Genomic DNA, 27,916 nt, shown 5'->3' with positions numbered 1-27,916 from the left:
TATCTCTGATTAATCAGAGTTCCATAACTCAGCAAATATTCATCTGTCCCATAACCAGGAGTCCAGAGATTCATACAATTTTACATGTTAAATTGGGTTGATTAGAATACACAGAAGAGGTGCATCTAGGGGAAAACAGCAAGAGGCCATGCCCACGGTCCCAATGGCTGAGGCAGCTGAGTCCACAGACCCAGAGCACTTGGTAGCACCAGTGGAGGTGGCACATGGGAATCTGGCCTTCCAGATGCAGCCTTATCTACAACCAAGGGAAACAGGCAGCAGTGCTGGTGGGGACCTTGAACCAGGTGACCCTGGATGATGCAAAATTGCCCACTATCATGTTCCCTGAGCAGAGATGCCAGCCACATCAGGGACATTAGCAGCACCAAGGCACCAGTGACCCTGGAGGCACCAGCAGTGATGACAATGCACCAAGCAGTGCCTCTGCTAGGGGCAGTGAAAGACAAAATTAGTTTCTTAAGAATAGCTAGATGAATGAGCACATGCATGCTCAGTCACTCAGTTGTGTCCGACTCTTTGCCTCCCCCTAGATTGCAGCCCTCCAGATTCTTCTGTCCATGGAATTTTCCAGGCAAGAATACTGGAGTGGGTTGCATTTCCTACTTCAGTAAATGCAACTCGGATGCAACTCAGGTAAAAGAAACAAAAGACTTGTGTTACTGTGTCACCTAGCTGAAAAACACAGAAAGGCCTCTTGTTACCAGTTTGTGGAATTGTTAGAATCAGAATGAACAGACTTTTACCTAAATGAAAAAGGTGTTTGTAATTTCAAATGCACTGCCAGAGGCGCTACCACTGGGCACCATGAAAAACCGCAGTAACACAGAATCACAAAAGAAAATGACAATTTTCCAGAAACCAACCTTAACACCATCTAATCTTCTAAGAGATTAGAAGATCTAATTTTCAAAGAGATGAAAACTCTTAAACATAACCAAACAGACATATTGCAGTTGAGGAACTCTGTAAATGAGATGAAAGACGCATTCAGGTCAGGTCAGTCGCTCAGTCGTGTCTGACTCTTTGTGACCCCATGAATTGCAGCACACCAGGCCTCCCTGTCCATCACAAACTCCCGGAGTTTACTCAAACTCACGCCCATCGAGTCGGTGATGCCATCCAGCCATCTCATACCCTGTCATCCCCTTCTCGTCCTGCCCCCCATCCCTCCCAGCATCAGGGTCTTTTCCAATGAGTCAACTCTTCGCATGAGGTGGCCAAAGTATTAGAGTTTCAGCTTCAGCATCAATCCTTCCAATGAACACCCAGGAAATATGCATTAGAAAGCACTAAAAGTTGAGCAGATCATATGGTGAAGAGAAATAGTGACCTCAAAGGTAGAATGATTTAGGAATAAGAGCACTGTTTTTTTTTTTTTTTTTAATGAAGAGACTCTACAAGAATTATAGGACTCCAATAGAAGAGGTAATAAGTATACTGAGTATCTTAGAAGGAAAAGAGAGTGCGAGAGAAAGAAAAGATGCTATTTAAATATATAATAGCTGAGATCTTTCCCAGAATAGGGAATAAATAACAGGTAGAATGTAACAGTGGAGAAGGAAATGGCAACCCACTCCAGTGTTCTTGTCTGGAGAATCCCAGGGACGGGGGAGCCTGGTGGGCTGCCGTCTATGGGGTTGCACAGAGTCTACTGAAGTGACTCAGCAGCAGCAGAATATAACAGGTGGTCCAACTTACCAATTATAAAGCCTTTCTTAATGACATAGGGATATATTTTGAAGCTGTATTCATGGGTGGTGATCACTTATGATCCTTTGCTCATACTCTAAGATAGCTTCCCCAGGTGGCACTAGTGGTAAAGAACCTGCCTGCCAATGCTGGAGACTTAAGAGATACAGGTTCAATCCCTCAGTCAGGAAGATCCCCTGGAGAAGGAAATGGCAACTACTCCAGTATTCTTGCCTAGAGAATCCCATGGACAGAGAAGCCTGGCAGGCTACAGTCTATAGGGTCACAAAGAGCCAGACATGACTGAAGTGACTTATTGCACAAGTATGCACCCATCTGTGTGTCTCACCTCTCACTTGTCTCCTGATTTATTATAAGTCTAGAACTCTACCTTTGCTTTGCTGGTATCCATAGCTCACAGTCAAGTGAAACAGCCTCAGTGATGTTCACTGTGGTTACACCCATGCTGAACCATTTCCTCTTAGTCTAAGGTATGAAGATATAAAGAAAGCCCTGAAAATGTTCTTTGGGATGGCAGCAATAGAAGGACTAATTTTCATAGGGTTAAATAAGTCCTTATTTTTTGCAAACTGCAAAGCATTTGAGCCAGAATTTAATATTCTTTGTTCAGAGTGTGAACATAGAATTGTTCTGTGTCTCCATTTCATTTCTTTGATTCATTTTCATTTCTTTGATTCAACTTCTTTATACCATTGAAGTAACTCACGTTTATGTTTCCTTCTCTGTCTGATTTACAAACAGTTTCCCCCTTTGTTCATTTTCTACTTTCTCAAGGCTTTCCCAAACTTGATTTAAAATATATATAATGCTTATTTATTTCATAGGGCAGCATGGATTTCTTAAGGATAATTTCTGCTCAGAGGACATATATCATCCCAAATAATTTTTCTCTGTGCTACTGAAAGATTGTAGTAAACAATAGGACTACTGTGGAAAAACTACATTTATTATTAGCCAAGGTACTTGATATGATCTTATAATAGAGGAAATCTGAGACTACAGCTTTTCATTTTGTGTACAACATTCTTCTGAAAATCGCTGCTATAACTATCCTTGAAAATGGAGATTGAACCTACAATGTGTTTTATAGGTGATTATCTAGTCTTATTCTTCTCTTTCAGATCCTGTTCTCTTATTCAGCATTGTCCATAGTGCCTACCTTAGTTACTGACAAATGATAATCCACTACAGGTTTCCAAGTGAAGTCTACACAGCAACACACATTTGAGTACATTCACTTAATATGGTCTTTAAGTCAGGGAAAAAATGTCAATAGGATGAAAATTTAAACTACATTTTTTATTACTAGGCAAAATATTTTTTCATGCTCTATACCTTTTCAGTAAAGTATCAGTTTTGGTGTCCATGTGAAAGTCTTGTTTTCATTAAGGTCAAGCAATGGTTGATGTGGTTATGATAACAAATTATGTGTAATCACCTATAAGTGACTCCCACTCTGGTGGCTCAGTGGTAAAAAATCTGTATGCAATGCAGAAGACCGGTGTTCCGTCCCTGGGTGTGGAAGATCCCCTGGAGAAGGAAATGGCTACCCACTCCAGTATTCTTGCCTGGAGAATCCCATGGACAGAGGAGCCTGGCAGACTATAGGACATGACTGGACATGACTGAACAACTAACACTTTCACTTTTCTCCTATAAGTGAGTGAAGAACTTGATTTCAAACTTATATACATAAAAGCTTCTTGGTGAGAAGACTAACCCTGTGTATACCTGACTCTTACCCAGGACCACAGCCTTGCTATTGAATGTGATTCCCAGACTAGGCATTGCAGCATCAACCACTCTTTAGAAATGCAGTCCTTGGCCCCACTAGAGACCTGATGAATCAGAATTTGTATTTGAACCACAAATCTTGGTGATTTGTATGCAAAATGAATCTATAGATGTTCTGGTCTGAATAGGATTTCTCACATTCTTACTTTTGCCTTACACAGGCTAATTATTTGTATTGCATGCTGTTCTGTGGTTGAGAATCACTGCCCAGAGTTCTAGAATGAAGAGATTCCAATCCAGACTCCAGCCCTTACTTGGTTTATACCATTAAGTAGAACATCAAATCCTTCAGAGTCTCATTTTGACAATGGAGAATGGAGTTCATAAAAGTACTACTTCATACAATTCACTGTTTTTAAAATTAAATCTGACAATTTCTATAATATGCCAGTGCTTCCAAGGTGGCACTAGTGGTAAAGAACCTGCCTGTCAAAGCAGGGGACTTAAGAGACATGAACTCGATCCTTGGGTCAAGGATAATATGCCAAGTGAGCTTATTGGGCATAACAATATCTAAATATCCCTCTTATAATTAAATACAAATGTTTTATAATGCTGTAAAAAATGACAGTTCTCAATTTCTAATATAGTTAGTACATTCTTAATTGTCTTGGGAAAGCTATCATTAACCCAGGGATTATAATACCTAAGGTTTTACACTAAAAAAACAAACATCCCCCCTTTTGAAGAGGGGAAGAGTCATTTCAAAGCTTTGAAGACCCATGTGACCTAGTCAAGACAAATTCTTCGTATCATATGTTTGAGAAAATTTGAACGCAGGGATGTGATGAGATTCTGTGAGAATTAGAGATTTGGAAGAAGGAGAGGTAAAAGAGAAGCAGTAATAAAAATTTAATTTATCTAATAAAGCAATCTCCTAGGAACACAGAATTGGCAGAAAAAAAATTCATTCTGTCCAGACCAGTGTCTCCAAGGGAAATCATATACATAGAGGTTAGAGTAACAAGAGGAAAGCATGTCTAATTAACATGGAAGCTCTAAATATCTCCTCTGTTGCAGTCCCTCAGCCTGTGCCTCTTTGGTTGGCCAGGATGTGGTCCTTGCTTTTGCAATCATACATCCGGTTGAGAGGTCAGTGCTTGGTCTCTTCCTGTTGTCCTGTTTGGGAACAAAAGTTTGGTCTGCCTCATCAGTCTTTTAGCGAGGAGTTTTGACTTCCATCGGGAAAGCCTTCTTTGAATCTGCTTGCAGGTGAATCTCAGAGCTCCGCAGACACTGCAGGGAGAGAAGCAGAGAGGAGTGAAGCCAGAAACATGTACGTGACAGAGGCCAGAGGTCAGTTGTCTGTTGGCTTCGCTAATAACAACGTATTTGTTTACGATCTAAAAATAAAATGAACATTGTGCTGGGAAATGCAAGTCTCAGTGTTGACAATTAGATGGTCATAGCGGAAGTCCAATTAAAAGGAATGGAAGTTGTAAAATGCTTCCAGTAGATGTAGACAGTAAGTATAAAGGCTTTATTTATTAACAGGTTTTATTTATTTATTAAATAGGGAAAAGCCTCAGGAAAAAGAAGTCTTCTGCTTTTGTTCTATGTATTTCTGGTTTTGAACTGATAGTTTATCTCATTTGCATGTTTTCCTTTTGGGATATTCAAACTGTAAGATGTTTCACATCATAAAGATATCACTGTTTGTGTCCTTAGCAAAAGTATGTTTTTCTTTATTGTTTTTTCTGGACATCAGGGAGAAGTCTTTGAACTTGGAATGTTGACAAACCAAGGGAGGCTTTATTTATTGTATTGTGTCGAGAGCTGTTTGGGTTTACTGCATATTTTCCCCTGATATTCTTATGTCTATTCTGTTCCTCTGTCTCTTAGTTTTTATATTTCTTTAAATAAAAAGCAGAAATTAGCCATACCAAAATGGAACTCCAAGTCTATTTCCAGGCTATTTCCATGGAGAACTTATAAACTCTGATTTCTGGGTACCATTTACAAATCCTTCATGAGAAAGTTAATCTGACCTAACTATCTTAAGTTGTAACTAATCGGGGCCTAAGGAGGGTGGATCTGGGTGAGAAATGCATGGCAGTAACACAACCTAGGAGGGCAATGTTGTGTGTGTGTATGTGTGTGTGTGCATGCCTGAGCCTTGGGAAGTGAAAGCAGTTCTTTGAAGCACCTGGACTCACACATAGAGATGACTTACAACACAGAAGCTAGAATTCAATCAACAGATGGTATGAAGAAGCGGATCTGATATAATCACAGGAAGCTTTTATGATTAAGTTAATAAAGTGCTGGGAACAACACAGAAGGAGTGATTCTTTGTGGACTGAAGGTTCACTTGTAGTGGGGAGGCCGCCTTGTTCCTCAGCATCCTTGACACCATCTCTAATCACTCCTGTTCTAGCTTATTCTTCTACCCCACTGGCTTCCTTGTTTGGATCTGAGCATGTGGAATAATCATCTTCTCAGTTACTTTGCAGTGGCCAGGCACAAAATTCTCCTCATGTCAAACTAGATCCTTCTCTCTCTTTCTTTGCTATCTTTCAGTTATGACCTTGCTTTCTGACCCTGCCTGAACCCTCATCACAAAATAACATCTCCTACAACTCTCTTCTTTATATCTGGTTTTGTTTTATTCATAACATTTGATACCAGCTGACATATAATATTCTATTTGCACATCATCTCTCATCATCCTTGGATTGTGGGGGATTTGTTTTCCATCACTCTCTACTTATTGCCTGCATGTAGTTGAAACACAGTTGGCACTCAATATATATTTCTCAAATATATGAAACAATTTCTCATTAAATCTCTAGAATATATGACTTCTGGAAATATGCTGAGAATGGGACAAATATTCCTAGTCAGAAATGAAATGGAGTGTACCTCAAAGAGAACTTCTTTGCAAATAAAATATTAACATTGATTTATAAAGAGCTAAATAGTTTTAGCTATGTTAATTATGCCAGTTTTTGTGAAAATTAGTCATATTATTTTTTCTTTTTCCTGTTAATCACCTTCACCACATGGAACCAGCAAATAATACACAAATTTTATAATTTCTTCTTCTGGGACTTTCAGAGGAACCAAAACTACAGCTGCTCACATTTGGACTTTTCCTCTCCATGTACCTGATCACTGCATTTGGAAACCTGCTCATCATCCTGAATGTCAGCTCAGACTCCCACCTCCACATTCCCATGTACTTCTTCCTGTCCAACCTGTCCTTTGCAGACATTTGTTTCACCTTCACCACCATCCCAAGATGCTGGTAAATATTCAGACACAGAGCAAAGTTATTACCCATGAAGGCTGAATTGCCTAGATGTATTTTTACATTCTCTTTGGAGAACTAGATGATGTCCTTGTAACTGTGATGGCCTATGACCACTTTGTGGTCATTTGCCACCTTTTGTATACATGGTCATCATGAGCCCCCATCTCTGTGGACTGCTGGTTCTGACATCCTGGGTAGTGGTTGCCTTGTTTTCCTTGCTACACAGCTTAATGGTGTTGCCATTGTCCTTCTGTCCAGTTGTGCAAATTCCACACTTTTTCTATGAACTCAGTCAGTTGGTACAGCTTTCCTGTTCTGACAACTTTCTTAATAACATAGTGATGTATGTTGTAGCTGTCCTGATGGGTGGTGGTCCTCTTGCTGGTATCCTTTACTCTTTTTCTAAAATAGTTTCCTGCATATGTAAAATCTCATCAGCCCGGGGGAAGTATAAAGCATTTTGCACCTGTGTGCCCACCTCTCAGTTGTCTCTTTGTTTTATTGAACTACCTTAGGAGTGGTCCTTAGCTCTGCTGCTGCCCATCTCTCACACTCAAGTGCAATTGCCTCGGTGATGTACACTGTGCTCACACTTACACTGGACCCCTTCATCTACAGTCTGAGAAATAAAGGCATAAAGAAGTCTCTGAAGAGATTCCATTTCATTCCAGTATAAAATGGCCAGTTATACTAGGGCTGATGAAGTGCCCTTGATTGCATAACTCAAAGCCTCAGAACCAGAAATTGTGGTTCTTGAACACTGTGGAATAAGATTTACTCCTTCATCTGATTTCCTGAGATTTCCATTTTTAAAATTCAGTTTCTTTGTGTAATTTTAGGGCTTCCCTGGTAGTTGAGATGGTAAAGAGTCTGCCTGCAAAGCAAAAGACCCTGGTTCAAGCCTTGAGTTGAGAAGACCCCCTGGAGGAGGGCATGGCAACCCACTCCAGTATTCTTGCCTGGAGAATCCCATGTACAGAGGAGCCTGGTGAGCTATAATTCATGGGTTGCAAAGAGTTGGGCATGACTGAATGAGTTTCACTCTCACTGTGTACTTTTAGTAGATCTCTTTATTAAACTTAAGCCTTGGTTATATACATAGGCAGTTTTTATTTTGTCCTATTTCAAAATTTTCCTAGCTTTGGATCAAAATTGTCTGGAAATTCCATTTCTTTGATGGGGCATCATAGGTTTATTAAGAATAATTACTTCTCAAATTAAATATGTCATCCTAAGTAATTTCTCCTCTTTCCCTGAAGTGATGAGCTGCATTATTCATTTAAAACAAACATCTAAGAACCAAGATAATTTGTATTTTTTTTTTAAAAGTTGGTTGAATCAGTGATATAGAAAGATGACTGCAAAATTATAGGAGGATTTTTCACTATGCAGTAGGTTGGAAACCAACCCTCTTTTTGTTCAAAGGTCAACTTATGTGTCTATATATACTGCTTTGGTCAAAAGGTTGATTTTCTTTTTTCCATACCATAGCATCTTGGGCTTTCATGATGACTCAGAAGGTAAGAAACTGCCTGCAATACAGGAGACCCAGGTTTGATCCCTGGGTCAGAAAAATCCCCTGGAGAAGGAAATGGCTACCCTCTCCACTTTCTTGCCTGGAGAATTCCATGGAGAGGGGAACCTGGTGGGCTACAGTCCATGGGGTCCCAGGGAATCTAACACCACTGGATGTGATTTAGCATGCACACATATTGGATGGCATATTTTAATCTTTTCATTGTTTCCTTTTGAAAACTTCCAATGATACCTACAAATATGACTCTTCCCATTGCTCTAAATAAAATAACTCAAATTTTTCTAAATTTCATCATAAACACTAAGGGGGAAGCAGATAAACAATAGCTCTTATATATCCCCTATATATTCAATACAAAGGCATTTCTTCAACTTCATTATCATAAATTACTCATAAGACAACCTGAATCTACCTGTTCATGGTATTCAAGGTCAGCACCAGCAAGCTGACCTTGGTGCTGCAATGTTTCTGCACCAACATACATGTCCTGCCAAGCTCTCCTGGGTAGCTGGAAAGGATGTCTGTGCAGTCATCTTTTAATACTGTTACCTGACAAAAAGATAAATAATGTTACAATCAGAGGATTATCTTCAAATCAGAATAAATGCCAAAATTAAGATTAATATAGTCATAGCTGTGATTTTTCCAGCAGTCATGTATGGATGTGAGATTTGGACCATAAAGAAGGCTGAGCACTGAAGAATTGATGCTTTTGAACTGTGGGGCTGGAGAAGACTCTTGAGAGTCCCTTGGACTGCAAGGAGATCAAACCAGTCAATCCTGAAGGAAATCACCCTGAATATTCATTGGAAGGACTGGTGATAAAGCTGAAGCTCCAATACTTTGGCTATCTGATGTGAAGAGCCAACTCATTGGAAAAGTCTCTGGTGTTTGGAAAGATTGAGGGCAAGAGGAGAAGGGGGCAACAGAGGATGAAATGGTTGGATTGCATCACTGATTCAGTGCACACACTGCTGCTGTTTTTCAGTTGCCCAGTAGCGTCTGACTCTTTGCAACCCCATGCACTGCAGCACACGAGGCCTCTCTGTCCTTCATCATCTCCCAAAGTTTGCCCAAGTTCATAACCATTGCATTGGTGATGGCATCCAGCCATCTCATCCTCTGACATCCTCTTCTTCTGCCCTCAATCTTCCCCAGCATCAGTGACTTTACCACTGAGTCAGCAGTTCACATCAGATGAACAAAATACTGCAGTTTCAACTTTAGCATCAGTCCTTCCAATGAGTATTCAGGGTTGATTTCCCTTAAGATTGACTGATCTGATCTTGCTGTCCAACAGTCTCTCAGAAGTCTTCTCCAGCACCATGGTTTGAAGGCATCAATTCTTCAGCATTCCATCTTCTTTACAGTCCAACTCTCACAACCGTACATGACCACTGGGAAGAACATAGCCTTGGCTATCAATGGACATTTGTTGGCAGAGTAATTAACATCTCTGCTTTTTAGCACATTGTCTAGATTTATCCTAGTTTTCTTGCCAAGAAGCTAACATATTCTGATTTCATGGCTTCAGTCACCATTTGTCATGAAGTAATGGGGCCAGGTGCCATGATCTTATTTTTTTTTTTTCAAAATTTAGTTTTAAGCCAGCTCTTTTACCCTCATTAAGAGGCTCTTTAGTTTCTCTTCACTTTCTGCCATTAGAGTGATATCCTTTGCATATCTGAGGTTGTTGATGTTTCTCCCACCTATCTTGATTTCAGTTCGTAACTCATCCAGCCCAACTTTTCTCATGATGTACTCAGTGTATAGGTTAAACAAACAAGGAGACAGCAGACAGCTCTGTTGTACTCCTTTCTCAATCTTGAACCAACCACGTGTTCCATTCAGGGTTCTAACTATTGCTTCTTTACCCACATACAGGTTTTTCAGGAGACAGGTAAGATGGCCTGTTATTCCCATGTCTTTGAGATCTTTCCACATTTTATTATGATCCACATGGTCAAAGGCATAATCAATGAAACAGAGGTAGATTTTTTTTGGAATTCCCTATCTTTCTCTATGATCCAGTGGATGTTGGCAATTTGATCTCTAGTTCCTCTTCCTTTTCTAAATCCAGCTTGGCCATCTGGAAGTTCTTGGTTCATATAATGCTGAAGCTTAGCATGCAAGATTTTAAGCATGATCTTACTAGCATGGGAGATGAGTGAAGTTGTTTGATGGTTAGTATATTGTTTAGTGTTACCCTTCTTGAGAATTGGAATGAGGATTGACCTCTTTTTTTTTTCCATTTATTTTTATTAGTTGGAGGCTAATTACTTTACATTATTGCAGTGGTTTTTGTCATACATTGAAATGAATTAGCCATGGATTTACATGTATTCCCCACCCCGGTCCCCCCTCCCACCTCCTTCTCCACCCAATCCCTCTGGGTCTTCTCAGTGCACCAGGCCCGAGCACTTGTCTCATGCACCCAACCTGGGCTGGTGATCTGTTTCACCCTAGATAATATACATGTTTCGATGCTGTTCTCTTGAAACATCCCACCCTCGCCTTCTCCCAGAGTCCACAAGTCTGTTCTATATATCTGAGTCTCTTTTTCTGTTTTGCATATAGGGTTATCATTACCATCTTTCTAAAGTCCATATATATTTGTTAGTATACTGTAATGGTCTTTATCTTTCTGGCTTACTTCACTCTGTATAATGGGCTCCAGTTTCATCCATCTCATTAGAACTGATTCAAATGAATTCTTTTTAATGGCTGAGTAATATTCCATGGTGTATACGTACCACAGCTTCCTCATCCATTCGTCTGCTGATGGGCATCTAGGTTGCTTCCATGTCCTGGCTATTATAAACAGTGCTGCGATGAACATTGGGGTGCACGTGAGGATTGACCTCTTAAAGGATGATGACATCAACGTGTTGCATTCAATATGTCAGCAAATCTGGAAGACAAGGCAGTGGCCACAGGACTGGAAAAGGTCAATCCTCAATGGACAAGAGTCTGAGCAAACTCAGGGAGATAGTGAAGGATAGGGAAGCTTGGCATGCTGCATTTCATAGGGTAGCGAAGAGTTAGACATGACTTAGTGACTGAAAAACAACAAAAACAAAGAGAAGCAGAGTATTTTCACTAACCTCAATTCTATTTGTTCTGATTATTCAATCAATAATTTCCCCAGTTATTGCAGCATAACAAGCCAATCTAAGATAAAATGATTTATCATAATGCCTTTATTATTGAATGGGGCAGTCAGGTAGGGAGTAGTACTGAGCCCTGCCTGACACTTGATGAATCTATATTCATCTGTGAGTCTCTACATTGTGTTTCTAAGGCTCATTCACGAATCTGCATGTGACTCTTGTGCCCTTTTCTCTCAAATATATTTATACTCATCTTACTCCTTGTTTATAACTAAGTTACCCATTTACAGAAAGTAAATGAGCTTTTCAAATGTGAATATTCTTAATTTAAGGTCACTGTTCCTCTATCCATATATGTTGTTGTTTAATGACTATCATGTCTCCAACTCTTTGTGACCCCATGGACTGTAGCCCACCAGGCTCCTCTTCTATGGAATTTCCCCTCTGGAGTTGGCTACCATTTCCTTCTCCAGGGGATCTTCTCAACCCATGGATCAAACTCAAGTCTCCTACATTGGCAGACAGATTCTTATAAACACATGCACAAAAATAAACAAATAAAACCCCCCAATTAAAAGGAATCTTTAGAAAGAAAAATGGAATTGTAGGAATCAGACCCCCTGACTTCAGACTATACTGTGAAGCTAAAGTGTCCAAACAGTGTGGTATTGGCACAAAAATATAAATGTTGATCAATGAAACAGAATAGTTACCTCTCAGAATTAAGCCCATTTACCTAAGATCAACCAATCTATGACAAAGGAAGTAAAACTAAACCATAAGCACAGTCTCTTCAATAAGTGGTGCTGGGAAAACTGGACAGCTTCATGAACAAGAATGAAGTTAGAACATTCTCTCTAACTGCATACAGAAAATAAACTCAAAGTGGATTAAAGACCTAAATAAAAGGCCAGATACTATAAGCTCTTAGAAGAAAACATAGGCAGGACTTTCACTTAACCACAGTAGTATCTTTTTGGATCTCTATCCTAGAATAATAGAAATGAAAATAAAAATAAAGAAATGGTACTTAATTAAGCTTAAATGCTTTTGCACAGTGAAGGAAACCATAAACAAAGTAAACAAAAAACTTTTTCTAAAGATGTGACCAGTAAGGGTTAATCTCCTGAATATACAAACATCTCATGCAGCTCAATTAGAAAAAAAAAATCCCAATTAAAAAATGAGCAGAAGATCTAAACATATTTCTCCAAAGACACAGATGTCTAAAAGATATATGAAAAGATACTCAAAATCACTATGTGTGTGGTGCTGTCACTTCAGTCATGTCTGACTCTCTGCAACCCTTTAGACTGTAGTCCACCAAGCTCCTCTCCAGGCAAGAATACTGGAGTGGGTTGCCATTTTCTTCTCCAGGGGATCTTCTCAACCCAGGGATCAAACCTGCATCTCTGGGTTCTATAATAACCTATAAAGGAAGAGAACCTGAAGGAAAACAAATATATATATATATACACACACACATATATATATATGCATATACACATATACATATATGTGTATATGTGTGTGTATGAATTACTGTGCTGAATACCTAAAACAAACATGGTAGTGTAATTCAGCTATACTTCAATAAAAATAAATTAATAATTATTAATGATTTTTAAAAATTTTAAAAGATGTTTACCACCTAATCTTTTAAAATTATCCTACTATTGTATATGGTATTTACTCTTGCAAATTGTGGGTTTATTCCCTTAGCTCATTAAATCTGAGATACCATTCCTTTCTCTTTTGAATACATTGACTTTTCCTGCTTTAATTGTAATTCTGAGCATTATGGGGATTTAGCTTCAGTTGGACTGCTGCCAGAATTGATTAATCTTTTTCCTTTTCAGGTCTCTCAGGGACTATTTGAGCTCACTAGATATTTTTTTTTTTTGCCTCTTATATCCATTTTTCTCTATTACTGTTTCTTTGACCAATTTTTAAAGTTTCTTCAATTACAAAACACAAAATTGTCATATTAAAAGGGAGACATATTTACATATGCATGAAATGATATTTGTGTGTGTGTGCGTGTGTGCCACTATTATGCGCAGTTCTCAATCATGTCCAACTCTTTGTGACCTCAAGGACTGTAGCCCACCAGGCTCCTCCATCCAAGGAAATTTTCAGGCAAGAATACTGGAGTGGATTGCCATTTCCTTCTCCCGGGGATCTTCTGGACCCAGGGATCAAACCCATGTCTCTCGTGTCTCCTGCACTGGCAGGCAGATTTTTTTTTTTTTTTAACCACTGTGCAATCTGGGAAACCTCAGGAAATGATAAGGGATAGAATTTGGGTACTATTTCTATATATTATGTATATAGATAATCTGATGCTGACAGCTTCTCCCATATCATCCATTTAGTAATTACTGGGCTTGTAATTACTAGTAATTAGAAGAGATTGGTAGTAACTAGCCCAGGAGGTCACAGTGCACTCTGTCTATGCATGTGGTGTGTGTGTGTGTGTGTGTGTGTGTGTTGTGGGGAATGATCAGTTTTTTATGACAGTTTGATCTGACCTCTTGTACTCTGAAATAGGACGCTTAAAACACAACACACAAGAATGTCAACCAACACATGAAAATGAGGAGGGGATACATTTCTATTCACAGGACTTATTGGATAAAAAAAAAAGATACAGATGAACTTATTTGTAAAGCAGAAATAGATCACAGATTTAGGGAAGAGACATTTGGATACCAAAGCTGGGAGGGGACCAGGTGAGTTGTGAGATTGGAATTGACCTGTTTACTATGTATAAATAGACAGCCAATGAGAACATATTGTATATGGCATAGTATACTGTTTAATGCTCTGTGGTAACCTACATGGGAAAATACTTTTAAAAAGAGGGGATATATCTCTACATACAGCTGATTCAATTTGCTGTGCAACAGAAACTAAGACAACATTATCATAAAACTACACTCTAATAAAAAATAATTTCAAGAAGCCAATTATCATAAAGCTGAAGAAACTTCATTTTTGCAGGGCTCAAGCCATTGGAGCCTGAACTTCATTGTTCTTTGATCAGAGTGCTCCTTCTGTTTATTTCCTGAAATTTTTATTTCTTTGCTTTCAACTTCTCTATATTGTTGAAGTAAATCACATTATTGTGTTTCCTTCTCTGTCTGATTTATAGGCAGATTTCCCCTTTGCCATTTCCTACTTTCTCATTTTTTTTTTCTCAGCCTTGATGCACAATATTTAAAATCCCCATTTATTTTAAGGGCTAGCATATATTTCTAAAGAATAATTTCTTCTCAAGTGACAGACATTATTCCGAGTAATTTTTATTTTGTGTTACTGAAAGAATAGTCACAAGTTACATTATTCATGTGGGAAAACACTACACTTAATAGCTGGGGCAAGACATAACGTTTTGTGATAGAGGAACGCTGATACCACTGTTTTCACTCCTGTGTACATCATCCCTATGTTAGTCACTGTCTTAACTGCCCTTCTTAAAAATGGAGTATTTAATTTTTTTTTACAGGTGGTTATTCAGTTTTATTCTTCACTTTTTTATGTTCTCTCATTCAGTTGTGTCCACAGTGCCTACCCTAGTCACTGGGGACAATGGTTATCAACTACGTGAATCCAAGTGCAGTTTACATAGAAACACAAATTCAAATAGATTCACTTAGCATCACCTTTGAGTCAGGGAAATGTTAAATATGATAAAGAAAATTTTATTTTACATTTTATATTTCTGAGCAAAATATATCATTTTCATTCACTATATCTGTTCATTGAAGTATGGATTTTGGTATCTATGGGAACAAATCCTATTTCATTAGGGTGAAGGATTGGCTGGTTTACACTTTACAAAGAGTGTTTACACTTTTTAAATTGAAGTATCTACTTGTGTCTGTTTGCAAACTTCCAGTGCTGCATAGAAATGACTCTTTCTATGGCTTTAAACAAAATGTATCTTCTTTTCAAATTTTTAATAACCATGGACAGGAAGCGGGCTTCCTTGGTGGCTCAGACAGTAAAGAATCTGCCTGTAGTGTGGGAGACATGGGTTGATCCCTGGTTTGGGAGGATCCCCTGGAGGAGGAAATGGAAACCCACACCTGTACTCTTGCCTGGAGAATTCTGTGAACAGAGGAGCCTGGTGGGCTACATTCCATGGGGTCATGAAGAGTCAGACATGACTGAGCACCTACATACGCATATGTAATATCCATATATATCCTCATGACCAAAGAATGACTCATTAGAGAGCTTCAGTTTCTGTCCATACATGTGATTCAAGTCAGCATTTTGTACAAAGAGGCATATATCCTTTTGACTCCTTCTGATTTCCTGGAGGGAATTTCCAAAGAGTATTTCATAAATACAATTATCTGTATTTAACCATGAATGCTATCTTCAAATATCAATAAAATTACTTAGAATGATATAAAACAAATTATTACAATTTCCCTGTTTTGCCAGAAGTTTTCACTTTTGTCTCAGGTTCAAAGGATTTGTTAGCAAAATAAGCCACTCATTATATCCAAGTAAATATTACCAATACTTATTAGAGAATTATCTAGCTTACTTTTCATATACTAACATTAAAAGAAAAGTAGAAACAGCAGTGGATGCATCACCAAATTGACTTTTGACCAGCATGCAGACTCAAACAACACTGAGAAATCCCGTGACACAGCTCATCTGGAGTCCCCATTGGGAAAGGTTTCCAGGCAGTGTGTCCTATCCATCGGTGAGACCTCAAAGATTTCAGTTCAGGGTTACCAGGTATAATCCCAGGACTCAAACTGATATCATCATCAGTCTGTGAGCAAATTGCGCTTCTGATTTCATGTTAATGCTGTTGGTTTTGTCGTGTAAAACTTGGAAAGTCCTTAAGGCTGGGGCCTGTTGGCCAGACCATCTCCAGGGGCTCAACAATCTCAAGATTCCTTCTCCATCTCATCTAAGGTGCTGCAAGTCTTGCACTCACAGCAGGCAGTCATTCACACTCAGGTCAGTGTCCAGGCAGGTTAGAAGCAAGGTCAGAGGCCTGCTCTGTTTTGTCCCTGAAGCCTAAACAAGTCTATCTAATTTCACTAACATTCCCTCAGTTCCTTTAGCTTTTTTTTTTTTATTATTTTTTTTCATTTTTTTTTTTAAATTTTTATTAGTTGGAGGCTAATTACTTTACATCATTACAGTAGTTTTTGTTACATATTGATATGAATTAGCCATGGATTTACATGTACTCCCCATCCCAGTCCCCCCTCCCACCTCCCTCTCCACCCGATCCCTCTGGGTCTTCCCAGTGCACCAGGCCCGAGCACTTGTCTCATGTACCCAACCTGAGCTGGTGATCCGTTTCACCCTAGATAATATACATGTTTCAATGCTGTTCTCCTGAAACATCCCACCCTCGCCTTCTCCCAGAGCTTTTATGTTCTATTGGTTGGCTCTTACTGCCTAAGAAGCTAACTTAAAATCACTTATTTTATTATAGCTCCATTACCAAGCCAGTGATTGCTTGGTGGGTTTTTTCCAACCTCTTCGGGGCTTCCCATGGATCTAATTCAGCTGTGATTTGTTTCTGAAGCTTATCCATGATGTTGCATCTGCACTATTCTCCTTTCTTCAAACAATATAAGATGTTTACTCCATTTATATATGTATGTTAACCCTTTACTTTATGGGAGAAATAGTTTACAAATTTAAATTGGCTTAATTTCACTGTTTCTCTATCAATATATAACACTTTCCTTTCTTCCTAGTTATGTTAGGGGAAGCACACTGACTGAAACCGCTCACCCTGGCCAGGCACCACAGTGACCATTGGCATGAGTTGTTTTAAGACAGGAGGCCCTGGTAAGGAACACGGAACTAATAAGCCACCACCAACTGGAAGAGTTTGGGAAAGGTCAAAAGGAGACACCACATGTCTGACCACCTCCCAGAATCCTTGCTGGCATTCATCTTGGCTGAATAAGGCATGCACCACCAGGAAGGACTCTGAGTGAGAATGATTGGCTAAAGACAACCCAGAAACTAATCCCATCACCATAAAACCAGATAGCCAGTGGCAGAGCAATTCTCCTTGGTTCCCTTACCCTAGTACTCTCTGCCTGGGCACACTTTCCCAATAAAATCTCCTCGGACAATTCATTTCTGAGTGTTAGACAAGAGCCCAGTTTCGGGAGCCCTGGAAGGGATCCCCCTTCCTGCAACAGTTATAAGGTGAATCTCCTAGCAGTGTCTGGAGTGAATCAGCTATATTTAGATCTGACCTGACTCATGAACACTAAAATTTTAATTTTAATTAATTTACAAGAGTACAATTATATTCAGTAATCTTCACACCTTTAAAAGAGTAAGTTACATTCAGTAATCTTCACACAATCTGCCAAATTAAAGGATTCATACAAAACTGAGCATACATAATATTGGATTAATTTGTATGCAACTGGAGAAGATACTGAGTAAGTTTGAGCTGCTTTCTCAAATAATTTTTAGAATGTAATCCACCTGGGAATAAAACCCTTATTTCTGAAGGCAGTATGGTATATATAATACAACTTAATTCAGATGAAAGTTGTGAAATACGTGAAATGTTGGATACATTTTGAGTCCAAAGAAAACCTTCAAGAGTAAGGAGTGTGTGTATATATACATGTATGTGCATTTGTGAACATCTTTCTTTCAACTAAACAGACTCGCACAGATACTGTTGTTGTAGGAAGGGGGGCACCACTCCAGGGCCCCAAGAGCAGACTTTTGTCTAACACTTGGAAAAGAATTGTCTGAGGAGACACGTGCTGACATAGTAAGAGGGTTTACTGTAAGAAGGCACCCAGGTAGAGAGCAGGAGGGTGAGGGAACCCAGGAGAACGGCTCTGCAACGTGGCTCACAGTCTCAGGTTTTATGGTGATAGGATTAATTTCTGGGGTGTCTTTGGCCAATCATTCTGACTCAGAGTCCTTCCTGGTGGTGCACGCATCACTCAGCCAAGATGGACGATAACGAGAGGGATTCTGGGAGGTGGACGGACACATGGTGTCTCCTTTTGACCTTTCCCAAACTCTTCCAGTTGGTTGTGGCTTATTAGTTCCATATTCCTTACCAGGACCTCCTGTTGTAAAATAACTCATGCCAATGGTTACTAGAGAGCCTGGTCAAGGTGAGCGGTTTCAGTCAGTGTGAGTCCCCTAACACTGCGTCTTGAAATGAGTCTCAGTGGGTTTAAATCAAGACATCTGGAGGGCTTGGATCTTTCAGGAAGTTCCAGGTGAGGATTAATTCCCTCTCCTTTTCCAATTTCCAGGGGCCACCTGCATTCCTTATATCATGGAATGATATATATACTTATATCCTTTCTCCATCTTCAAAGCCAGCAGCCTTGCATCTTCACAAGTTTCTCTGACTCCAATTCTTCTTCCTCTCTTTCACACTTAGAGGATCATTGTGCTTACACTAGTCCAAAGTGAAAATTCAGGCTAATTTTTGTATCTTAAAACACATTGCTAGTAGCTATATTCCATCTACTGTCTTAATTACCCTGCTATATAAACTAATATATTAGAAAGTTATTTGGTTTAGGATGTGATGTCTTTTGGAGTCCTTTATTCTGCCTACCACAGACTCTTCTTAATATTTATATTTTATTTTTGTCACTTAAGAGCTCTTATATTTAAAAGATCTGTCACATAATTCACTGCCATCTATAAAATGAGTGAGAAACTTTTTTCAAAATTACATACATAAAATAGCATCTGTGGAGTAGACTAAAACTATATACACTTGACCCTAACATAGGACTGCTGCCTTGATACCCAAACTGTGATCCACAGAACAAGATTTGCAGTTTCAATAACTAAGCTTGTTTGAAATCCATTCCATGGGCCCAATAGAGACCTCATGAAATAGATTCTGCATTTCAACCACAGACCATGGTGATTTTTATGCAAAATGAACTTGTAGAAATTCTGGTCCAAAATAGCTTTTCTTACCTTCTCACTGTTGGCATTTGGGACAGTACGATTACTTGTACTGGGCTATGTCCTGCTGTATATAAGAGATTAACAGCATCCCTTTGCTGCTGTTTAGTTGCTCAGTCATGTCTGAATCTTTGCAACCCCATGGACCATAGCCCACCAGGATCCTCTGTCCATGAGATTTCCCAGAGTGAGCATCTCTTTAGACATTGCCAAATATTCCCAGGAGAAAAATCATCTCTGGTTAAGAACCACTGCCCAGAATCTGAAAACTGGAAGTATCTTGACTAATTCCAGTCAAGATTTCATCCCTCACTTGGTATGTACCTTTAAGCAAAACATTAAGTCCCTCTGAGTTCCATCTCTACAATGGAAAATGAAGTTCATATAAGTTCTAACTCATAGAAGACAGGGTTTTAAAAATTAAATTTGACAGTTTCTATTACATGTAGGTTAGTAGTGAATAAGAATATCTATAAAGGTCTTCCATAGTTACAAATATTTTATTAAGAGGGATAAATGACAGCTCTTAACTTCTGATATAAGCAGGGAATCCTTATTGGAACTGCAAAACTTTCATGAAACCAATGATTATAATTCATTTATTAAAGGAGCAAAATTATACCCCTTTAGCATTAGTGGGAATAGTCACATTCAGAGATTTCAGCAGTTATGTTCCACTACAAATCAAAGCATTGAAGAACCAAGGTACTTAGTCAAGACAAACCTTCAATATTATACTTTTGACAATATTTGAACTCAGGGATGTGATGAAGTGCTGGGAGTCAGAGCTTTGGAAGGAGAGGTAAAGGAGAAGGAGTGATGAAAACTGGATTCACCTAATGTAATGCAGTCTGCTAGGAATGGAGAAGCAAGAAAAAAATCCATTATGTCCAGACCAGCATCCCCACGGGAAATCATGTACTTGGAGGCTGGAGTCACAAGAGGAAAACATGACTAATGAGCTGATATAGAAAGATGTAAATACCTCCTTGGCTGCAGTCCCTCAGCCTGTGCAACTCTGGACAGAATGTGGTTGCTGCCTTTGCAGTCCTAAATCTAGCTGTGTGATCAATGCTTGATCCTCTTCCTTATTGTCTGGTTTGGGAATAAAACCTGTCTGCATTGTCAATCATTTATGGAAGAATTTTGACCTCCACACCAAAAACTTATTCCCAGAGTCTCCATGCAGGTGAGTCTGAGAGCTTAATAGGCACTTCAGGAGAGGACCAGGGAGAAAGGAAGCCGTGAACTTGTCCCAGAGGTCACCTAAGAGCCAATACAGCATAGCACAGAGATCACTCAGGTTTTTTGCTGGATTTCTTCAGTTCAGTTCAGTCGCTCAGTCGTGTCCGACTCTTTGCGACCCCATGAATCGCAGTAAGCCAGGCCTCCCTGTCCATCACAAACTCCCAGAGTTTACTCAAACTCATGTCCATCGAGTCGGTGATGCCATCCAGCCATCTCATCCTCTGTCATCCCCTTCTCCTCCTGCCCCCAATCCCTCCCAGCATCAGGGTCTTTTCCAGTGAGTCAACTCTTTTATGAGGTGGCCAAAGTACTGGGGTTTCAGCTTCAGCATCAGTCCTCCCAATGAACACCCAGGACTGATCTTTAGGATGGACTGGTTGGATCTCCTTGCAGTCCAAGGGACTCTCAAGAGTCTTCTCCAACACCTCAGTTCAAAAGCATCAATTCTTCGGCACTCAGCTTTCTTCACAGTCCAACTCTCACATCCATACATGACTACTGGAAAAACCATAGCCTTGAGTAGACAGACCTGTGTTGGCAAAATAATGTCTCTGCTTTTTAATATGCCATCTAGGTTGGTCATAACTTTCCTTACAAGGAGTAAGCAAGCATCTTTTAATTTCATGGCTGCAATCATCATCTGCAGTGATTTTTGAAGCCCCAAAGAATAAAGTCTGACATTGTTTCCACTGTTTCTGCATCTATTTGCCATGAAGTTATGGGACCGGATACCATGACCTTAGTTTTCTGAATGTTGAACATTAAGTTAACTTTTTCACTCTCCTCTTTCACTTTCATCAAGAGGCTTTTTAGTTCCTCTTCACTTTCTGCTATAAGGGCTTTCTTGATAATGCCTTTATTTATGATGCTGACAAAAGAACATTGCACTTAGAAACTCGATTGTCAATGTTGACAATTAAATTGTGCTAGTGGAAGGAAGAATGGGAGATATAAACTGCTTCCAATGAAAGGAGTTGTTGTTCACTCACTAAGTCTGGTCCAACTCTGCTGCCCCATGAACTTCAGCATGCCTGGCTTCTCTGTCCATTGCTATCTCCCCTAGTTTGCTCAAACTCATGTCCACTAAATCAGTGATATCTTCCAACCATCTCATTATCTATCTCCCCCTCGTCCACAACTTTTCAGGGTCTTTTCCAATGAGTCAGCTCTTTGAATCAGGTGGCCAAATTATGGGAGCTTTAACTTCAGTATCAATGCTTCCAATGAATGTTCATAATACAATAAATTACAGGACTATACAAATAGATTATTACCTGAGAGGGATACCCAGTGAAATAAGGACATTTCTTTTTATTATAGGATGAGACATATTAGACTACATATGCTATGGTTTCTCACATCATACAGATATCACTGTTTCTGTCCTTGGGGAAAACAGAAAGGTATTTATCTTTATGATTTTTTCGTGGCACCAAAGAATGTAGCTGAAGTTGAAAGGCTGCCCAACCAAGAAAGCTTTTCTTCATCACAGTTGATGAAGCCATTTGAGCTTATTAGATTTTTTTTTCATTCTTTCCCCTCTCTACCCCTCTCCCATAACTTTTTTATTTCTTTAAAAATGGGGCAGAAAGTGGCCATTGCAAAAAGGAACCCCAAATCTATTCTTCTCTTGGAAGCTTATAAACTGGAATTTCTAGGTTTTCCACATTCTTTAGGAGAAAGCTAATCTGATCTGACCAACTTGAGTTGTCACCCTCCATGGCTTAAGAAGGGCGGTTCTGGGAATGAAATTCATGATAGAAACACAGCCCAGGAGACCATGGTGTGTCTGTGAACCTGTGCCTTGTGGCGTGAGAGAAGTTCCTAAAACAGAGGCACTTGGACTCGTGTATTTGTTGTTGTTGTTATTCACTAAATCATGTCTGACTCTTTTGAAACCCCATGTACTGTAGCCTACCAGGCTCTTCTGTCCATAGGGTTTCCCAGGCAAGAATACTGGGACTGGTTGCCATTTCCTTCTCCAGAGGAGCTTGCGAACCCAGAGATTGAACCAGCGTCTCCTACATTAGCAGGCAGATTCTTTACCATCTGAGCCAACCAGGAAAGCCCATTCTCCCTGCCAGGCACACACTTTTTCTGATCTTTCTAGATCCTTCTCTCTCTTTCTTGAGCTTAAAGTGAAAGTGAAGTTGGTCAGTCATGTCTGACTCTTTGCAACCCCATGGACTATAGCCTACAGGCTCCTCCATCCATGGGATTTTCCATGCAAGAGTACTGGAGTAGGTTGCCATTTCCTTGTCTTAGGGATCTTCTCTACCCAGGGATCAAACCCCCGTCTCCTGCATTGTAGGCAGATGCTTTAACATCTGAGCCACCAGGGAAGTTTCTTTCTTGAACTATCTGTTCAATTATCATCTTGTCTGCTGGCCTTGCTTGAACACTCAGTACAGAATAGCACCTCCTGCCTCTCTTTCCTTTATACATGTTTTATTTTCTTCATAGAATCTGTCATCACTGGATACAGTCTATAATATACTTATTTGAATATCAATTTCCATCTTTCTTGGAATGTGGGGGCTTTGTTTTTCTGCATCTGTTTATTCTGAGTATGTGTTTGAAATATGTTGGCTTTCAATATATGCTTCTCAAAGTCATGAAAGAGTTTCTCATTACAACTGTAAATATTGTGCTGACCAAAAAAAAAAAAAAAAAAAAGAAAAAAAATTCCTTCATTTTTTTCAAGTAAAATAAAAGACATGTTTTTCATTTTCACAAAGAACTTTATTGGACAACATATTCACTGTTTTGTTCCACTACTTACTGCCACTTTTCAGGCAACTTCATAATTCCATCTTCCTAAAATGTTAAATCTTTTTGAACAGAGAATTGTTCCAGGTGCTTTTTACAGTCTTACAAGGAAGTGAAAAAAAAATTTTTTTTTCCTCCATCAAGAGAATTTTGTAAAAACTGAAATAAATGGAAATTTGAAGGTACAATGTTTGGTGAATACGGCAGATGACTCAGAACTTCCTAGTCAAGTAGTAAGAATTTTTTTCTGGTCATCAAAGAAATAAGCAGTCTTGTGGTTTCCTGATGAAAGATTATGCATTTTCTGTTCACTAATTCTGGATGCTATTCATCAAGTGCTGTCTTCAGCTGGTCTAATAGGAAACAGCACTTGCTAGAATTAATCTTTTGATTTTCGAGAAAGACCTCACAATAGAGGACTCCCTTCCGATCCCACCATATACATAACATCACCTTCTTTGGATGAAGACTGGCCTTTGGCATGGTTGGTGGTGGGTTAATTTTGCTTAGCTCTTCCATTCCACATTATTGTACAGTATCCACTTTTCATCACCCGTCACATTTTATTTAAAAAATAGAATGTTTTCATTACATTTAAGTAGAGTCATATGTGGAAATGTGGTCAAGAAGGATTTTCTTTTCTTTTTCTTTTTTTTTGCTTTACTTATGTGATAAGGGCTTCCCTTGTCACACACAGCTGGTAAAGAATCTGCCTACTATGTGGGAGACCTAGGTTTGATCCCTGGGTTGGGAGATCCACTGGAGAAGGGAAAGGCTACCTACTCCAGTATTCTGGCCTGGAGAATTCCATGGACTGTATAGTCCATGGGGTCGCAAAGAGTTGGACATGACTGAACAACTTTCACTTATGTGATTAACAAACATCAAAGTGATTTTAACAAACATCAAAGTGATTAACAAAACCAAGCTAATGACTTTCAACACTTGATTTGGATATTTTGAGTTTATTAACTCTCTCCTTCTTGGTGTAATGTTGATTGTTCTCAATGAACCTCTTGATTTTATTGTTATCAAGTTCACCTGGTCTTCTTGTCCAAGATGCATTGTATACTGAGAAATCTCCAGCATGAAACTTTGTAAACCTCTTTTGACATGTTTGATCAGTCACATCATCTTTTCCATACATTTCACAAATCTCTTTTTAATTTTTTGCCATTTTTTTACCCTTTGTCATTGCATTTTTACCACTCTTGAAATAATAAAGAATAGAATTCTGAAAATGCTGCTTTTCTCTTCCATCTTCAATGTTAAAATAGCTACACAAAAATTCAAAAATTTTTATTTTTTTTAAATGCATGCTGATATGATATCTGTCACAATATAATACAATTGTTTCAAATTATGTTAAAGACAAGTGAGTGCTACTAGATCCATCTTACATGAAAAAAACAATGAGCAACTCTTTTGGTCAACCCAATACATGAACTCTTTAAAAATATACTGTGAATGGGGCAAAAATTTTAACAGGTGAAATGAGGGTGTACCCTCAAGGAGAATTTATCTATATATAAAATCTTAACATCAATTTCTTGCCAGCAAAATAAAAATTATAGTAGTTCAGTTATGTAAATTATTCCTGTTCAAGTGAAAATTATTCTTGGTATTTTCTTTTGCCCAATAGTCACTTCCACCACATGGAACCAAGGAACAGCACACAATTTTTAAAATTTCTTCTTCTGGGACTTTCAAAGGAACCAGAACTGCAACCCCTCATATTTGGACTTTTCCTCTCCATGTACCTGATCACTGTGTTTGGAAACCTGCTCATCATCCTGGCTGTCAGCTCAGACTCCCACCTCCACACCCCCATGTACTTCTTCCTCTCCAACCTGTCCTTTGTAGACATCTGCTTCATCTCCACCACCATCCCAAAGATGCTGTGGAACATCCAGATGCAGAGCCAAGTCATAACCTATGAAGGCTGCATCACCCAAATGTATTTTTACATACTCTTTGCAGGATTAGATGACTTTCTCCTGGCTGTGATGGCTTATGATCGGTACGTGGCCATCTGCCACCCTTTGCACTACACAGTCATCATGAACCCCTGGCTCTGTGGATGTCTGATTCTGGGGTCCTGGGTAATAAGTGCAACATACTCATTGTTACACAGCTTAATGGTGTTACGTTTGTCCTTCTGCTCAGACTTGGAAATACACCACTTTTTCTGTGAAACCAAACAGCTTGTCCAACTTGCCTGTTATGACACTTTCCTCAATAACACAGCACTGTGTTTTGGAGCTGTGATTATAGGTGGTGGTCCCCTGACTGGTATTCTTTACTCTTACTCGAAGATAGTGTCCTCTATCTGTGGGATCTCATCAGCCCATGGAAAGTATAAAGCATTTTCAACCTGTGTGTCTCACCTCTCAGTTGTCTCCTTATTTTATTTCTCTGGCTTAGGAGTGTACCTTAGCTCTGCTGCTACCCACAGCTCCCACTCAAGTGCAACAGGCTCGGTGATGTACACTGTGGTCACACCCATGCTGAACCCCTTTATCTACAGTTTGAGAAATAAAGACATAAAGAGGGCTCTGAAAAGATTCTTTGGGATGAAAACTTTTATAAAAAGGCCATTTTCTCCTGCGCTGAAGAACTGCCCATGACACCCAGACTGGAAGCCTCAGAGCCAGGAATTTTGACTCTGTGGTTGTTTTGTGATTATAGCAATAGTTTCTTCAATTGACTGCTTGGTATTCCTTTTCTTTGATTTCAACTTCTCTATACAATAAAACAAAACAAAACAAAACAAAACCTTTATTAACTTTTCTGTTCTCTTTCATGTATAGTTTTTATTTTGTCCTTTTTTGACTTTCCAAAATTGACTTGAAAATGTGAAATATATGTAAATTGCCCATTTCTTAAGAATAAACTCTTTTGAGATGAAATACTTTACACTGAGTCATTTTTTTCTCACTTTACTAAAAGTATAATCATGAATTGTGCTACTTATATGGAAAAAGGAAAAAAAAATCTGGACAAAGAAGCATTTACATAATTCCATAGAAGAGACACATATGAAGCCACTTTATCATTTTTTAGTTCAGTATAACTTGGAACATCACATAATTACTCTATCTGAAAATGGATTCATAGACATTAACAGAGAGTGTGTTTCATAACTGGTCATCTGATTTTACTCCCTCACAGTGTACTGTTCTCCATTTAGTTCAGTGTCCATGTTGGCTACAGGAGTTACTGGCAAAACGGAGCATCAGTTGTATATCTCCAATTGTCTATCTGAAGCAAATTTCAATAAAGACTTTGACATTATAAGGTCTTGACTCAAATAGTGTTCTAAGCATGATGTAGCAAAACTTTATGTCAGATTATTACCTTGCAAACTAGTTTTTCATGGTGTTCGTTCATAAAGGGGTTTATTGTTGGGTGAAGTAGTGTTTGGTTTAGTTATATCCGTTTCTGCTTGAAGTTTTCCATTATTGCTTACAAATATGATTCCTTCCATTGCTCTAAATGAAGAATTTCACCCATTCCAAGTTCTGTCATTTCCACTAAAAGAGTAGTCAACAAATAATATGAAAGTGAAAGTTGCTCAGTTGTGTCCGACTCTGTGACTGTATAGTCCATGGGATTCTCCAGGCCAGAATACCAGAGTGGGTAGCCTTTTCCTTCTCCAGGGTATCGTCCCAACCCAGGAATCAAACCAGGATCCTGCATTACAGGCGGATTCTTTACCAACTTAGCTATCAGGGAAGTATGAATAATATAAATATCATATTTATATTATATATATGATTTATATTTATATTATATAAATTTATATAATATTTATATTTTATAAATATGCACACACATATATACAAAGTGTGGCTCACTAGAGAGCTTAAACTCCTATCCAGTCCTGTGGTTCAATCACAAGTTTTGTACAAACAGGCATATCCTTTAAAACTTTCTTGCTTACCTAAAAGGAAACCTCAGTGGAATCCCTTTCTAACATAACTGTATGAAATAAACTTGAATAACAGGTTAATCATGAATGCTATTCAAATATCACAACAATTGCCTAGGAAAAAAGCAGCATGTTATTTTAACTTCCCTCAGTTTTGTTCACATTGCTTATTGTATCAGTTAGCTCTTGCTACATAGAAAATCATCCTAAAAGCAAGTGGTCTAAAACAATGGATTTATTATCACATAGGTTTCTATGATGGGGATTTTATTTGAGCTTTGATTTGTCTCCTCATGGGTCCACGGTCGGCTGTCAGGCTCTATATTGTGTTATAAAGCCTCATCCATGATGTTGTGTGAAGTTGTAATGCTTCTCTGTCTTGAGCCACTTTATGCCAAATTCTTCCTTTTATATATGCAGGTTAGTTTACAAGAAAAAAAAAGGGGTTCTCAGATGTTAACTGTTGTATTTAAATTTCACCTTTACTATATCCATAAATGACACTTTGTTTCTTCCTAGTTAGAGGAGCTGGTGGTGGTTTAGTCAGTAAGTTGTGTTTTGTGACCCCATGGACTGTA

The 27,916-nt window shown here is 38.9% G+C and overlaps 1 protein-coding gene and 1 pseudogene across 1 annotated transcript; both read left to right on the top strand.

The window, feature by feature from the left end:
* Positions 1–148: 148 nt before the first annotated feature.
* Positions 149–7,454, top strand: LOC110146559 (olfactory receptor 7A10-like; annotated as a pseudogene).
* Positions 4,672–26,321, top strand: LOC110146558 (olfactory receptor 7A17-like). The gene is made up of 3 exons (XM_070458415.1): positions 4,672–4,821; positions 7,618–7,766; positions 25,050–26,321. Exons 2-3 carry the CDS (start codon positions 7,750–7,752, stop codon positions 26,032–26,034), a joined length of 1,002 nt encoding a protein of 333 aa, XP_070314516.1. The 5' UTR covers positions 4,672–4,821; positions 7,618–7,749; the 3' UTR covers positions 26,035–26,321.
* The last annotated feature ends 1,595 nt before the right edge of the window (positions 26,322–27,916 follow it).

The sequence above is a fragment of the Odocoileus virginianus genome, chromosome 3 (genome assembly GCF_023699985.2).
Source record: "Odocoileus virginianus isolate 20LAN1187 ecotype Illinois chromosome 3, Ovbor_1.2, whole genome shotgun sequence".
NCBI classification, from domain to species: domain Eukaryota; kingdom Metazoa; phylum Chordata; class Mammalia; order Artiodactyla; family Cervidae; genus Odocoileus; species Odocoileus virginianus.
Note: the sequence above shows the minus strand (reverse complement) of the source record. Positions and strands in the feature narration are given on the sequence as shown.